Source organism: Ostrea edulis, chromosome 2 (genome assembly GCF_947568905.1).
Source record: "Ostrea edulis chromosome 2, xbOstEdul1.1, whole genome shotgun sequence".
NCBI lineage: Eukaryota > Metazoa > Mollusca > Bivalvia > Ostreida > Ostreidae > Ostrea > Ostrea edulis.
Genome location: NC_079165.1, coordinates 23,818,233 through 23,833,529, shown reverse-complemented (window position 1 = coordinate 23,833,529; position 15,297 = coordinate 23,818,233). Strand labels below are relative to the sequence as shown.

The 15,297-nt window shown below is 33.6% G+C and overlaps 1 protein-coding gene and 1 long non-coding RNA gene across 4 annotated transcripts; one reads left to right on the top strand and one right to left on the bottom strand.

Moving 5' to 3' along the window:
- Positions 1–853: 853 nt before the first annotated feature.
- LOC125680180 (A-kinase anchor protein 17A-like) lies at positions 854–14,778 on the top strand. 3 transcript variants are annotated; one of them, XM_056156442.1, is made up of 7 exons: positions 854–973; positions 6,343–6,484; positions 7,770–8,410; positions 8,592–8,740; positions 9,875–10,115; positions 11,327–11,524; positions 13,410–14,778. In XM_056156442.1, the coding sequence occupies exons 2-7, from the start codon at positions 6,358–6,360 to the stop codon at positions 13,827–13,829; spliced, it is 1,776 nt and encodes a 591-aa protein (XP_056012417.1). In that variant the 5' UTR covers positions 854–973; positions 6,343–6,357; the 3' UTR covers positions 13,830–14,778. The 3 variants fall into 3 exon arrangements, with proteins under 3 accessions (XP_056012417.1, XP_048775578.2, XP_056012416.1); XM_048919621.2 differs by having other exon boundaries at positions 13,392–14,778; XM_056156441.1 differs by having other exon boundaries at positions 869–973; positions 6,347–6,484; positions 13,392–14,778.
- On the bottom strand, positions 3,204–4,760 carry LOC125660024 (uncharacterized). The gene is made up of 2 exons (XR_008800560.1): positions 3,740–4,760; positions 3,204–3,407 (listed from the first exon to the last, which is right to left on the bottom strand). It is a non-coding gene; the product is annotated as an uncharacterized LOC125660024 (long non-coding RNA).
- Positions 14,779–15,297: the final 519 nt, after the last annotated feature.

Here is a 15,297-nt window from a genome sequence, read left to right as displayed (position 1 = left end):
CTAATATTGTTCTCTCCTTAATAATTCAGAATTGAAGTTATTAATTATTTGAAGATATATTTTTAATTGAATTGCGAACATGCATCAAATGAATTTATGATATCTTTAAATAATATACAATGTATATATGATATGTCATATCTTCAATTACTTGAGTTTATGTTCATTTGGCGCCCCACCATCTACTGATCATACTGTCTGGTTTGTGTGTGCTCCATCGTTCTAAGATTTGAAAATTATCATATTATCATTTTCACAATATTCGGTTCGAAAATAAAATCTGTTGAGAAAAGAAACGTGTTTCAAATAACGTACATTTAGTAATAATTAAATCACAGATTAGTTCGGCATTAAACCGTCATCAAAACATATCTTCCTGAACAAACACGAAAAAAATACGGAGGGTGTGGAATTTCCCTCATACCTCAATGGTCAACGACTATCCCAACATTTTTTAGCACTTCGATGACAATTTCAATAATGATCGATAACTTCAAAATTCCACACATTTTGCTTACATTGCAATTCACTTATATTTGAAATTAGGATGAAAACAGATTTTAATATCTAGAGCAAATATCTAAGATGTTTTTGGATAAGTTTTTAAATCTAGTTTTCAAAAAAAAAATTAAATAAAAATATTCAATGGCCTATGGGCCTGGTTAAAGGCACCCTCCGTACATCTATCTAACCAAATCAGCGAATATCTATAAAGCCAGGTAACAGATATGAAAGCTTTCATCGGAACAATATTTTGATAAGCAGAATTTTCATAGGGAGGGGGAGGCAACCCAAAAAATAATGCGATTTTAGTGACCCAAATCAAACCGGGAATTGTGACTATGTCGGATTTAACATTTAGTGTGCTACACGTGTTTTCCGGTCTTGACTCGTTGCTTTGAATCGGAGATGACTTACAGAAAAGCTTTGTAGATAGGCTACCAGATAACTTATGGATAGTCAGTTTGCTAGTGTAAGTATTGTGGGACAGCTTGTTGCCAGAAATAAATTAATGACTGACGAAACAAACACAGTGATTGAATAACTGGTTAAACTGTTGATCGCGGCTGCGTTCAAGATCGTCAGCTGATCGTAGGGGTGCATAGAATCACCGAAATTACCAATAAAAAAAATGACCGAAATTACTCGTAATGGGACCGAAATTACCTCAGTATATGTTCATCTATATACCATCTAGTTACAGTTGAAGATTGGTAACGATTTGAAGGAATTGTTTCCATAAAACCAATTATTGAGAAGTGTGAATCTGAGTTACTTTTCATTACTGAACTCTCGTACACAGTAAAGCTAACTATAAATAGGGGCCTAGCCAGTAAGTTCCAAATGGCAATAACTATACATAAATCAGGACAAATATTTCATTGTATTTATCACACTTTATTGTATAAATCAATACGATATATAAAACATAAGGCACGTGGTGTATATATCAATATCTGATATGCAAAGTGCAGATCTTATAAGAAAAAATCGACGATATATATTTGTTGATATTTAAAACTTAATAAAGTACTGTATATACTCGCCTATAAGTCGGATTTTTGGGAGTCAATTTTTGGTCCAAAACTCTATGTCCGACTTATAGAAGACCTAAGAAGATTGGTATTTTTCTGGGCGGCGTAATGTAGTGTTTTTTAAACAACTCCGATGATTATCATGGACTACCACACAAATGATTATTGTTCACAAATATCTAGACACATAGTATTGTTTATGTATTTTAAAATTATATATACAGTACAAGTATTTACATATTTTCATAATTTTATCTAGTTAAGTGTATATTATTTATTTTACAATTTATTTACATACCACCGGTAACTAATTCTTTCATTCAATTTAATTAATTTATTGTTTATCGGTTAAATTGAATTGCGAACCCGATGTAATATTGAAGTATTCATATGTATACCGGCTGAAATATATTTCATAAAAGATTGAATATTGTTAACAGATAATTTAGATCATCATTCTTGACTCATAAAAACTCGATTGTTGACACAAGAAATTATACCAGGATCCCACAATAACAGTTTTAGTGAGGCGCATGCCACTAAGTAAAGATGGTGTCAGGTACTGGTAATTAGGAAACCGTAATTACTTCGGTAAACAAGTGATCATTGCCAATAGTAGATCAAGGGTTGCGTTTAAACCCCAAACAGATATGGCTTGATATTGATCACCTCATAATTATTAATTTCTCAAAATATTTTTTGAAACATAGGTAAAAACCCTAGAGCATTGACTTGAAATTGTCAACTGATTCTGACAAAAATTTGTACCTACTTACAATCGGGTCAATGGCAAATTCCTACAAAATAACCTTCAAAAATACAACCGACTTATAGGCGGACCGACTTATAGGCGACTATATACGGTAGGCAATGTATTCCAAATTCAACACAATATCAGTGCATTGCATTCTAACGACCGCGCGTGAAATAAATTGTTTCATGTTTGTGTACGCGAGGTATGTAAAGGGAAATAACTCATATAAAATTTACGCTTACATTAAGCAGTTTAATGGCCACAATTCCTTTAAACCGTTATCAATCGTCATGAAATTTGATGTGTGACTAGATAGTATCTAGTTGAACATACATTGAGGTAATTTCGGCCCTAGCTTTATTGGTAATTTCGGTCATTTCTTTGGTAATTTCGGTGATTAGCGGTAATTTCGGTGATTCTATGTACCGGATCGTAGCGACCTTATTTCTGTGGGGATAGGAAAGACCGGATATAAATAACCCCCTCGTTTCCACAGAAATTAGTACATAGTAGCGATCTGGCTACGTAGTGCTGGATAGTGCTATAAAATTTAAAGGGAACGTAGGGTATAAAAAAATAATTTCACATTTCAAATACTAAATATTTAGTAATTAAGTCCACTGGTTATTTCCATTTGATTGTAATCTGTTGTGTAGAAATCGGCTATTAAATATAGCTACACATCATCTGCTGGAGGCTGCCATTTTGCAAGATAAAGTTATCGCTCTTTAAGATATTTCCCACAATCCCATCTGTTTATGACGTATACCGGGCAATTGCCTCTCAGTGAAAGCATCTGATCATGTCTGACTGCAAAGGATATCAATATGAGCCTGATTATAATGAAGAGGAATTATTAGCAGCTTCAAATGAAAACACTAATGCATTGGGATAAATTGATGAAAACGACACTCTTAATTCTTAAACTTTTAATTTTGTATTCTTTATACAGGATTGTTCATTATCTTCACTTCTTCATTCTTCACTTGAACATTCCTTAGCACATATGATGGACAATGACTGGGCAATTCTATCTGTTTATGTTGCACAAAGTTGATTTATTCTTCAATATGGATTGAGAGTGGGATATTTTTGTCACTATTCATGTCTTCATTGAGCTGAAAATATAAAAATGAAATCAAACCATTACTTTATAACTTTAGTAATGAATTTTCATGAAAGTGCATGTACATGTACATGTATTTCACACAACAAAGAGTTTATTTTTCATAGTAGTTTTCTCTCTTTCTGATTTATTAGTACATCTGTTTACAAGAGAATCTAACAATGTGAACCTGTATACAGCACAAATCAGTTGATTATCACTACACCCCTGCAGTAATTACCACATAAATGTCAAGAATTGAAAGATTAACTGCAAAGGGGGAATTCAAATGACCTTGGTTGTAAAACTTTGTTAATCATTTAATAGAGAAGTGCATCAAATTACCTGTTTCCTTAGATGCTGATAGTCCAGGTTGGTCAATAGGTTCTGCATATGAGTTTTCATTGGTTTCCAAAAGAAAATGGATTAGCTGAAAAATAATGACTAATTAATTATATATACTTACTTCATATATACTATACTTCATATATACTATACTTCATTTGTTTACTTGTACATTTTCAATTTCTTTAAAAACAATAGTATAATACAAAATGTGCTAGTGATGTGATGATTTTTGAAAGTATTACATGTATCCTGCTTTTCCTCATCTTTTTGAGCTATTTTCTCTTATTTCTTAGGCTTACTGTCATCAAATATTTTAGTTACTGCATCTTCTTTTTAATAGGTTTTGGTGTGTATCCCAATATCTTAACTTAAATAGATATTAATTTAACTTTGAATATTTAAAAAGCAGTGTTTACCCATTCCTTCATATTTAGCCTGTACAAAATGTTCATTGGATAAGGATAGATTAAATTAGAAAATTATTATATATTAAGTAAAAGTTAGTTGTAAATAAACTCTGGTTATACACATTAAGAATTATTAGTATTTACTGAGTAAAAAGCAAATATAACCGGTACTTACCCTGATATCCTCTTTAAAAGACTCTTTCTCAAAATGCCGTTCAAAAACAAAAGATTCACTTCCAAGGTTATATATATGTATCCAATTATTGCACAATGTTCATAGTTTTGGGGGGAGATCAGGGATGCTAAAAGGTAGATACATGTATTCCTTTTTCTTTGACCACAGTGCAAAATTTCGCTTGAACTCCCGATATTTAGATTATAGATACTCTGTAACCCATTTAGTGCTATAGGCACATCAGTTGTAATGAATTGCCGCATACACGTCATCAGCCGCCATGATAAGAGATTCTCCCATTCAGCTCAGTTTTCAGTGTAAATGACAGATTAAATCTTGTTATCAGCAGCAATTATTTTTTCTATGCTAGATTTTGTTGTCTGCATGGTACCAGTTTTCACATATCAAAATTTTATTTTTGACCCTACGTTCCCTTTAACGAACATCTAAAGGCTAGTCATACAGTGCGTTCAGTAGACCTAGATATCTAGCCTAGCAGCTCAATTTTGAAATAGAGTAGGTGCGTCTATTATTGGACACCCCTAGACGATTTTCGTCATTTACAGTCACTCGATAACTCACGGCTTCCATCAACTACTTACTAGGCACAGTTGTGCTTTCTTGTTTTATTTCTTTCATTACACCTCGTAATTTAACCACTCTTATCGTATACAAAGGAGATCAAACTGCAATAACTGACATCGGCATGTATCGGACAGAGCGCGGGTTATATCGTCCTCCAGATTCGGCATATTTCGGACATGACATTTGGGCATCGAGTATTGCTTAAAAATAGTTTTTAAAATTAAAATGAGTTAATTTTAAAATGTCCTGAAATGATACAATGCTATTAGAAACATTTTCACCCCCTACACCCTGTTGATCAAATAGAATCATCCGAGTCCCCCCCCCCCCCCCCCCCCAATTTCTTTTTTTACTACCGTATGTATAGATCTGATATACATCTATTACAGATCAATGAATATATACGTTGTATAGATCTATTTATTAACAAATTCAAATGAAATATCAATCTACAAAGTAATAATAATAACAATAAACACAAAAATGAGGATAAAATACCGACCAGCCCTCAAATAAATTCATAAATATAAACCGTCCGGAATAACCTGACCTCTAATAACATATATATAAATTATAGGTCGGGGTTTACCAGACATTACTTTTCTTTAAATTTAAATATAATTTTCTTACAAAATCACATTTATCAACACATTTTTACATTAATATGACTGATTTAATTCATATATCTGTTATCTTTTGATTCGGGTGATTCCATTAATATGACTGATTTAATTCATATATCTGTTATCTTTTGATTCGGGTGATTCCATTAATATGACTGATTTAATTCATATATCTGTTATCTTTTGATTCGGGTGATTCCATTTACGTGCTAGAAAAGGTAGATCAACTTGCGTCATGAATTCGTCGAAGATTTCCTGTTTTCATCAAGTAATCAAAGAAGAAAGTAGGAAAGCCACATGTGTGAATCTCAATCAATCACGATGATTGAAACAAAGAATAATTTTTAATAATAATTTAATAATAATTTTTATTCTTCAATTCATATTCTTTTAATGAAACGAATATTATAATTACTGTTTTTTGTTTTTTTTTTACACTGTTTTAGATATGTTCAATTTTTAATTGTAGTTTATTGTTGTTTTAATGTAAAGTGCTTAGAGTAATTTTTTTAATATTATATAATGTGCTATATAAATACTGTAAATATTCATAATAATAACCGATAACAGTAAGGATAGAGTAATACGAACGTAGCAAAGTGAAACAAGAAATTTTTTTTCGGAAGTGATAATATTTTATTCATAAAAACTATAAGCAATAATAGAAACTGTCCGAAGATCCCCGAACATCCGATAATAGACACATCTACTCTATTTACATGTATAATATTACATTGGCATTGCGTTGTTGTTTCTTTTTATTCTTCAATTTAGATACTTAGGCCTAATTATCAAACTGTTAAAATTCAGACAGATTAATAAGAAATGGCTGGGACAACTTTATGCAGTGATACGTCGGAAGCTTTGGAACTGTACAAAGCTCAGAGCCTGTATTTGAAGCCCATTGCCAAATTGACAGTATGTGTACAACTGCCAAAGCTTAAAGAGATGGGTAAGTATTCTGTGTAAAAACAAGATAGTTCATTTTATCAAGAAGTACTTAGAGTTTTAACACAGTGCATGTCACTGTATGACCCAAAGGAGAGTACACTAATGACTTTTTGTCAAAACCCTGACTACTGTTTTGGCAGAGTATATAAAGAATGTCAGATTATTTTAGTAAACACTCTTATAGCAAAGTGTTGGGGATGAATATTTTTTATTAATTATAAACACAATTCGTTATATCCAATAAGTTCGTAATACAGAAAAAATATAAAGGAATATATAAAAAATGGTTTGGTGCATCGATGTTAGATTAGATTGACCTAAATATATACATGTACAAATATGTGATATTAGATTATTATAAGTGGAACCCACTGTATATTTCTTATGCTAAGTAAATTTTTTGAAAAGTGAAAATAAATTTTGCTTCCCTTAGGTCATTCTTGGTATTAATCCCTTTTTTGATAACTAAGTACTGTATTACTGAATAATTTGTATTGGTTGTGCATGTTTTTCAATATGAGGAATGTTCTAGCTGGTTCACTTAATGTAATGAAATGTGTAAAATTGATACACCCCACTTTATTCAGTGAAATGTGTAAAATTGATACAACCCACTTTATTCAGTGGAATGTGTAAAATTGATAAAACCCACTTTATTCAGTGGAATGTGTAAAATTAATACACCCCATTTTATTCAGTGAAATGTGTAAAATTGATAAAACCCACTTTATTCAGTGAAATGTGTAAAATTGATAAAACCCACTTTATTCAGTGAAATGTGTAAAATTGATACACCCCACTTTATTCAGTGAAATGTGTAAAATTGATACAACCCACTTTATTCAGTGAAATGTGTAAAATTGATAAAACCCACTTTATTCAGTGGAATGTGTAAAATTAATACACCCCATTTTATTCAGTGAAATGTGTAAAATTGATAAAACCCACTTTATTCTGTGGAATGTGTAAAATTAATACACCCCACTTTATTGTGTGAAATGTGTAAAAATTAAATCACCCAGTCCCTACTTTATTCAGTGACATGTGTAAAATCTACTCTGTGAAATGTGTAAAATTAATACGTCCCAATTTATTCATTGAAATGCGTAAAATTAATACACCCCACTTTATTGTGTGAAAGATGTAACATTGACCTGGATTTTATTTACTGAAATAGACCTCCATCCATATAATGAAATGTGTAATATTAATAGACCCAATTTATTCAGTGAAACATGTAACATTAATTGACCCCTTTTATTCAATAAAAATGATATTAATTTCAGGGAAGTCCATATCCAACTGGGAAGTGATGGAAAAGATCAGGCACATGGCCAAACCACATACATTGGTTTCCTTGAAAATTATCAAAAGTACAATGGAATTCATGAGGATGGAGGGAGAAGCTGAGACAAAGCAAGAAATCAAGGCTATCGTTCAGTGTTTGGACTCCAAGACAATAAAACTCAGTGGCTACTCAGAGGTGTTAAAGGTCAAGGCAGCAGAGGCCAAGGTCAGTCATCCTTCTCAGCATGACTGGGACTCCTTTTTCAGAGATGCCAAAAACATGAATGAAATGAAGGCAGGCGAGAGACCCGATACAATTCATGTGAAAGACTTGCCAACAAAATGGTTCACCAACCGACTTAAGGACAGACCCAACGAACAGGTGATAAAAAGGGTGTTTGAAAGTTTCGGTGAGGTACGGTGTATGGATATACCCATGTTGGATCCCTATAGGAAGGAGATGACTGCAGTGAAATCCAGCGGTTTGCAGACTTTCAATTTTAACACAGGCATTACTTTTGATGTGTATATACAGTATAAAGAGTATATAAGTTTTGTGAAGGCCATGGACTCTCTTCGAGGAATGAAACTAATGTATATGATGGATGAAGAAAAGAAAGCTTATACTTCTAATATCAAGGTAAGCAATCTGTTTTACTTTTCCTGCTTATGTCATCCACAACCAAGCTTGAGCTTTGTGGAGTTCATCTTTTAAATAGTATTTGAAATTAGTATTTTCTTGCAACATCTGTACTGTTAGGTGATTTGAAAATCTTTAATGTCACATGTACTTATTAATATTATTCTAATAATTTTCCCAGGTGGACTTTGACCGAACAAAGCATTTATCTGACAAATCTATTAAGAAACGACGGATAGAACGTGAAAAACTAGAACAGTTAGAGAGGGAGAGGGAAGAGAAAGTTCGAAAGGAAAGAGAGGAGGAAGAACAAAGAATAGAAGACGAAAAGTACGTATATTTCGTAATATTCAGTCTCGTGTATGTACAATACCAAAGTGACCCATGGTTACAGAAAGCTGGCTCAAAGGCTTTGAAAAGTAAACCCTGAGTCCATTTTCTGGGTTTTCTTTTGGTCAGCCTTAGTGAACTCAGAACTTGGCAACGCTGATCCACAAAGAGGAATCAGAGAGCAAACACAAAATTTGAAGTGAATTCATAAAGCAAATCCAGCAGATTTAATCCTATGTAATAGTCTAAAGCAAAGTTTGTCGTTTTTATCATTATTTTCAATTCAAAACGAAAATTATTGCCAAATGTATGGAGAAAATTTTGCGATGGAAATTAATATAATATTATTTGGAATATATGGGGGGGGGGGGGGGGGGCTAAAAGCGAACCCATCAGACGCTACAAACGCTTGACAAATCTGACTCCAAACCAGGGATCTGTTCTAACACTGACCTGACTCAGATTTAGCGGGCTCGAACTGTGAATTGGCTTCAGTGCTAGTTTTGATCTGGTCGCTAATGTATATAAATAGGTTCGCGGATCATCAGGATTATGAAAAATGTCTTTGCTCTTTCTGATTGTTCATACATGTAAACGGACATATTAATCATTTTTATGAACCCATAATTGGAGGTTCAGGGGCACATAATTTTTGGTCTGTCTCTCTGTTGTCCACAAAACTTTAATCTTGGCCATAACGCTTGAATGGATGGTGGTAGGTCTTTCATATTTCACAAGTGTATTCCTTGTGACAAGACCTATTTCGAATGTTACCAAAATTTTTGACACCTTGACCTTGGAGTTTGGCCGTACAGGGGCATCAATGTTTCACAAACACGTCTTGTTTTACTGGTATGTACAAAATCATGTAGAGTCATACTGTCTTGACATACTGTATTGTCACACATATTTAAAAAGACGACATTTTTAAAAACAGAATTGTCATTCTAGCATGTACCGGCACTCATTCACAGCCCAGTTACCATAGTTATCACAGTTTTTCTTAGATTGAACCAGGAATAGCAATTAATAAATAGAGTATTACGTGAGCATGTCAAATTACATTTATTTTTTATGTAAAATAAAAAAAAAATGATAATTTAAAATTAACTTATAAGAATTTTGTATTTGAAGGAGGATGAGAGAAGAGGAAGAAAAGGAAAGAGAACGGAAACGATTAGAAAAAATAGAGAAAAGAGAGAACAGACGAAGGGAGAGGGAGGAAAAGAGGAGACAAAGGGCACAGGAGAGGAAAAGACTGGAGGATGAGAGGAAATACCAAGTGAAGATTCAGACGGAGGAAAGAAGATTCCTATTAGCTCAGAGGAAACTGGAATCCATCCGTCTGTTAGGAGAACTGTTTAACAGAATAAAGGTCATTAACTAGATGTACTTGTAAAGTTAGATCTTATGGATTGATAGGCCACAGGGTTGTCACAGCACTGTTTAGTACAGGGACCGGGTCCCCTTTGATTGGGAAAATCATCGGTTTTTGATAAATTTGGAAAATTGAGTGTGACTGTCTTTTCCATCCAAATAAAGTTTAAAACATAAGAATGATAAAATAATCAGTTAAACATTTACATTTATTCAGACTTGACACTATTTATCAATTGTTCACCGGCCTGCCAGTTTACTTTTTACAATATATTTTCAATTTATAGTTTGCTCATAATATTTAGAAAATGGGTTACTTTTTGTGATTGGGAATGGGTCCGATATTCGGTCTAACTTTGAGGGGATGACGGTCCTGTAGGGTTATAATCAAGAGGCCCATGGGCCACACTGCTAACCTAAGTAGTTGCATTTTCCCCATTTTTGTCTGGCATTATAGAAGAAAATTCCACCAGTAGAAGATATTTTGAAAGTAACATGGATATTTTGTAAATATTCTCTGTTGAGTGTCTGTATATTGCTTTATTAGTCAAAGAAGATGCAGACAATGGGTAAATCCAGCATCATTGCCTTTTCAAAATTGTGCGATTTAGTTGTTGGTTGTAAGCCACACAAATGAAGTCAGATAGATATATAGAAATCATGCTGTCTGTCAGCCTGTCCTAATTATCAGATATCTCACTCCACTCCAGTTAAAACTTAAATGAGCTCACTTTTGATTGATCTATTAAAGTCTTATTTTTATAGAAGGACCATATAATGAGAAAATGAGATTTAGATCGCAAGTGAGCTCATCTAGGTTTTCATGGCCCTGGAGCCTGAAGTCAGATAAATACACATACATAGGAATCGTGCTGTCGGACAGCCTGCCGTTCCAGCAGACTTTGGCTGTTATTTTGTAATTTACACACGTCAGAAATTTATACTTTACAAAGGTTGCTTATGACCAGAAAGAGTTTACTATGACCTTGGTGAAGGTCACTGGGGAAAGAGTGGTAATTGTCCCATAATACATAGGAACATCTAGTTTTTATTTCACCTACATGTATGTAGACATGTTTTGATACAAAATATTAGATTCATACATGTAACTGGCATTATCACTGAATACCTGAAATATGTCAATGAAATTATTTCTGACAGTTTAAAAAAAAAAAGATAGACATCCATAATTTGACTTGATATTCACAGGCTGCAAAAGTATCCAAGGACTTAGCTCAGCGTGAGATAGAACTGGAGGAGGATCGACGAAGACAAGTGGAGGAAGAGACGAAACTCGCGGAGGAAATTAAGAGGAAGAAAGTGGAGGCCAAAAAACGAAGGAAGGAGGAACTCCTTCATCATGAAACAGAACTCCGGGAAAAAATCCTGAAAAACTGGAAAGATAAGGTAGTGATATAATTCTTACCGGACATCTCCTCCCTCAAGTTCAGAATGATAAGTGGGGTGGGAAGATCTGAAGTGGTTTTAAGTTCATAAGATGGATACCATGGTCATTTATTTATCAAAGTTTAGATATGTTGTATACTTAAAGAATGAGATTAAAAGTCTTTGTTATTTGTGTATATAATATATGGTTTAAAAAACATTACTACCATGAAGGTAACTCCATTCTCATGTGACTCAATGTGGAAAAACTGTATTAATTTCCAATGAATATAGATTGATTCAAGTCATAAATTATAAAAATGAACATGTTGCCACCCTTTTAAAAGTGGCAGACATGCATGTTAAAACAGTAGTACGTGTATATTTCAACATCAGAAAACTGCACAATTTTGTTAAACAGCATAAAAGAAAATACATAAAAACTGTTTAAAATGACAGCATTGTGATGTATACTATTCTATAGATACATATATAAATCAAAATCCGGGAAATCATTGTACATGTAGTTCTCGTACCATAGAGATCGTACCAGCATAGGAGTTATTACCCTTGACAACATTTTTTAGATTTAGACAATTGATTTTTGTTGAAAATATAAACTTTTTCAGCATCATTTTTCATTTAATATTTTCAGCAAATAAAATTCTTACAATAGATATATTTCTATATGCTCAGAAATTAATAGATTTAAATATTTTGCAAAAACTTGTTGGAGTAGAATTACCGCAAGTGTCAGCTGGTATAGTGCACACTCGTGTATTGTCATCTCACAAGTCAAGGGTTATCGAATCGTTACCTCACACTAATCCTTGACATCAATCACCATTCAAAACATGGGTTCGAGACAGAACAAGTGATTGGTGTTGTAGCCTGTTGTGCTTAGCCAATCAAAAACAGCTTTTAAAATCAGCCGAAAACAAAACTAAACACACATTGCAACGGCAACATGGTGTAGAATTTGTGGCCAGTTACCAGCAAACAGATACCGTCGACTGATTTTCGGAAATTTTATTTCTTTGAAGAAACAATTCGACAAAGTTTTAAGTGCTTTTCACTTACCTTTTCGTCAATAGACACCATCTTTTGCTTTCTGGTTTTGTTCTTAATTTGCATCTGAAGCAAGGAATATCATTGGCTGATTTAATTTTAGTGTATTGCACCACTGAATGGTGACTGATATCAAGGGTTAGTCCGAGGTAACGAAACAATAACCCTTGACTTGTGAAGATGGTGTATTATGTGTACATGTACTTTAATGTTGAAAAATAAATTCCTAAAAGCAGTAATCCTATATAATGTACAAACCCACAAGATGAGAAATTAGCATTGCAAATTCCTTGAATATATCGATGTAAATAATTTTTGAAGGATTGAAAAGATTTCTTTAAATTTCCCTTGTAATATTTTCAAAAGTACTGGTACTGCAATTTAATCAAAATTAAATGTTTGATCTACTTGCATACTTGTTAAAAATAGCTTTATGGCAGTTATGAAAGCCACTGTTGTAATGATGAAATTTTGATATTTGATTGTCATATATATGTAGTAAATCTATCGTTTGTAAAAGCCTTTTACATGCAGTATTTTTAGTTTTCTTATACATATATATGTCGTAAATCTAGTGTTTGTAAAAGCCTTTTACATGTAGTACTCTGATGGGAATTAAATTTGTATGCATCCAAATACAATGTAAAAAAAAAAACGTTTTATACAGTACGTACAGCTCCACAACAATATTGAAATAACTGAGTGATTTGAATAAAGAACATGCATACATGAAGAAGTTATTCCCCTTGTACTGTTCATGAATTTAACATAATGAAATCATATTCTATATAAGATAGAAGATGAAGCTAATGTTGTGTAGTTTTGTGTATATACACAGGAGGAGAAGAAAGAGGAGGAGATGAGAGAAAGGCTCAGAAAAAGAATTCAGGGAAGAAAGACATTAAAGAGCGCAGCTGTCAAACCAAGTGTTCAAACAGGAACTACAAGTTCAGAGGTCAGGCCCGCCCCCTCCCCTCCGGACTGGAGGCAGCGCGGGGAGGAGTGGATCCGAGAGGAGTATCAGAATAGAGTTCTATCAAAGGACAGAAGAATGAAAAAACATTTAGGGTACAAATTTCATAAAAACACACATTTTAATCCACATATGGAATGGAAGAAGCGACTGAAGCGGAAGGAGACAGAGATGAGACGATGGAAGGAGTGGATGGAGTGGAAAAAGCAGTTCCTGTACTGGAAACGCAAATTCTCCTCCCCGGTACATAGACTGACAAATTCTCCTCCTCCATACCTAGACTGACCATCTGTACTGTAAACACAAATTCCCCTCTGTACCATACAGTGACTGAATTGTAAGTGGCTCCGTCTTCCCACACCCACCGGGATACGTTGTTGTGCTCCTTTTTGTCTCTCAATATAACGTGTTGTGCTCAGCTAGAATTCAGATTCGATGGAAAAAACTCAGCATCTTGCGTAGTTTAATGTAATACAGTGCATTTCTTTCATTTCTACATTAGCTACAGTGTGTCTCTTCATAACAAAGGACCGTGTTGATTGATCTTGGTTTGCTTTTACAGCAGTTACACGTTTTGTATTTTATATTATTTTATCTGATAAGTATAATCTTAAGAATATTTTAAACTTCCATTGCTGAAAGGACCAGTAGCTTTTTTCACAAATTTTTTAACAACCAAGATAAAAAAATATGCTCCGTCTTCTACTATGACAGTAGAGTGCAACAAAATGTCTTTAGAAAGACTGCATTGCGTAGAAATACATGTATATATATATTAGATTTGCTCATTCAGCAAAACACGAGTGAAGATGACGTGTTTCAAATTTTTTTCTCAATTTTTGAACTTGAACTTTGAACATTTACTCTTGCTGTTGATGGAGATTTCATGTGGTTCACATGTTTTGAGTTCATGTTCACAACAGTCAAGATTTTCATTGCACTGTAAAAAGTTACATGCTATATTCTATGCATTGAGGGGGGGGGGGGGGGGGGGGGGGGGGGGGGGGGGGAAGGGGGAGAGATAGATATCACACCATTTGTTTTTTATGTGAAATCTATTGTTGAAATAACAGAGTACTGGCACATTATCAACATAAATATTTTTTACTTGAAGCTTTTAAGAATAGTTTTGTTTTACATTTTACTGGGTCAGGTGATGTTAGGAAATGACATTTTTCGTTGTTGAAGTACAGATATATGGACCAAAGCAGTTTTCCAATAAAGTTGAACGCCTTCCTTGTGTTGTTATTGTAGGAAGAGTTTTTCCCAAGTATGCAGAAGATAGCCCGAATACTTTTGATAATTTGTTAGTTTCCAAACATTAATTTTCTTGGTTGAACAGGACCACAAATCAACATTGATCAACAAAGAACAAATTCAGTGTAAAAGGAAAAACCATATTAAGGGATATATACTGCCTATCCAGTAATATGTAGATGAAAACCTGTATTATTTAGCAAAATCACGTATTTTGATGCCCTAAAAAATTAACAACTTGCAGAAATAATATCCCCAGTAGGGTTGATCATGAATGAACAGAAATAATATCCCCAGTAGGGCTGATCATGAATGAACAGAAATAATATCCCCAGTAGGGCTGATCATGAATGAACAGAAATAATATCCCCAGTAGGGCTGATCATGAATGAACAGAAATAATACCCCCAGCAGGGCTGATCATGAATGAACAGAAATAATACCCCCAGTAGGACTGATCATGAATGAACAGAAATAATACCCCCAGCAGGGCATA

Excerpts from the sequence above, each read along its gene's own strand:
- LOC125680180 (XM_048919621.2), top strand. The coding sequence starts at position 6,358 with ATGGCTGGGACAACTTTATGCAGTGATACGTCGGAAGCTTTGGAACTG. Across the intron at positions 8,411-8,591 it reads CTTATACTTCTAATATCAAG|GTGGACTTTGACCGAACAAA; the intron begins GTAAGCAATCTG and ends TAATTTTCCCAG. Across the intron at positions 8,741-9,874 it reads CAAAGAATAGAAGACGAAAA|GAGGATGAGAGAAGAGGAAG; the intron begins GTACGTATATTT and ends TTGTATTTGAAG.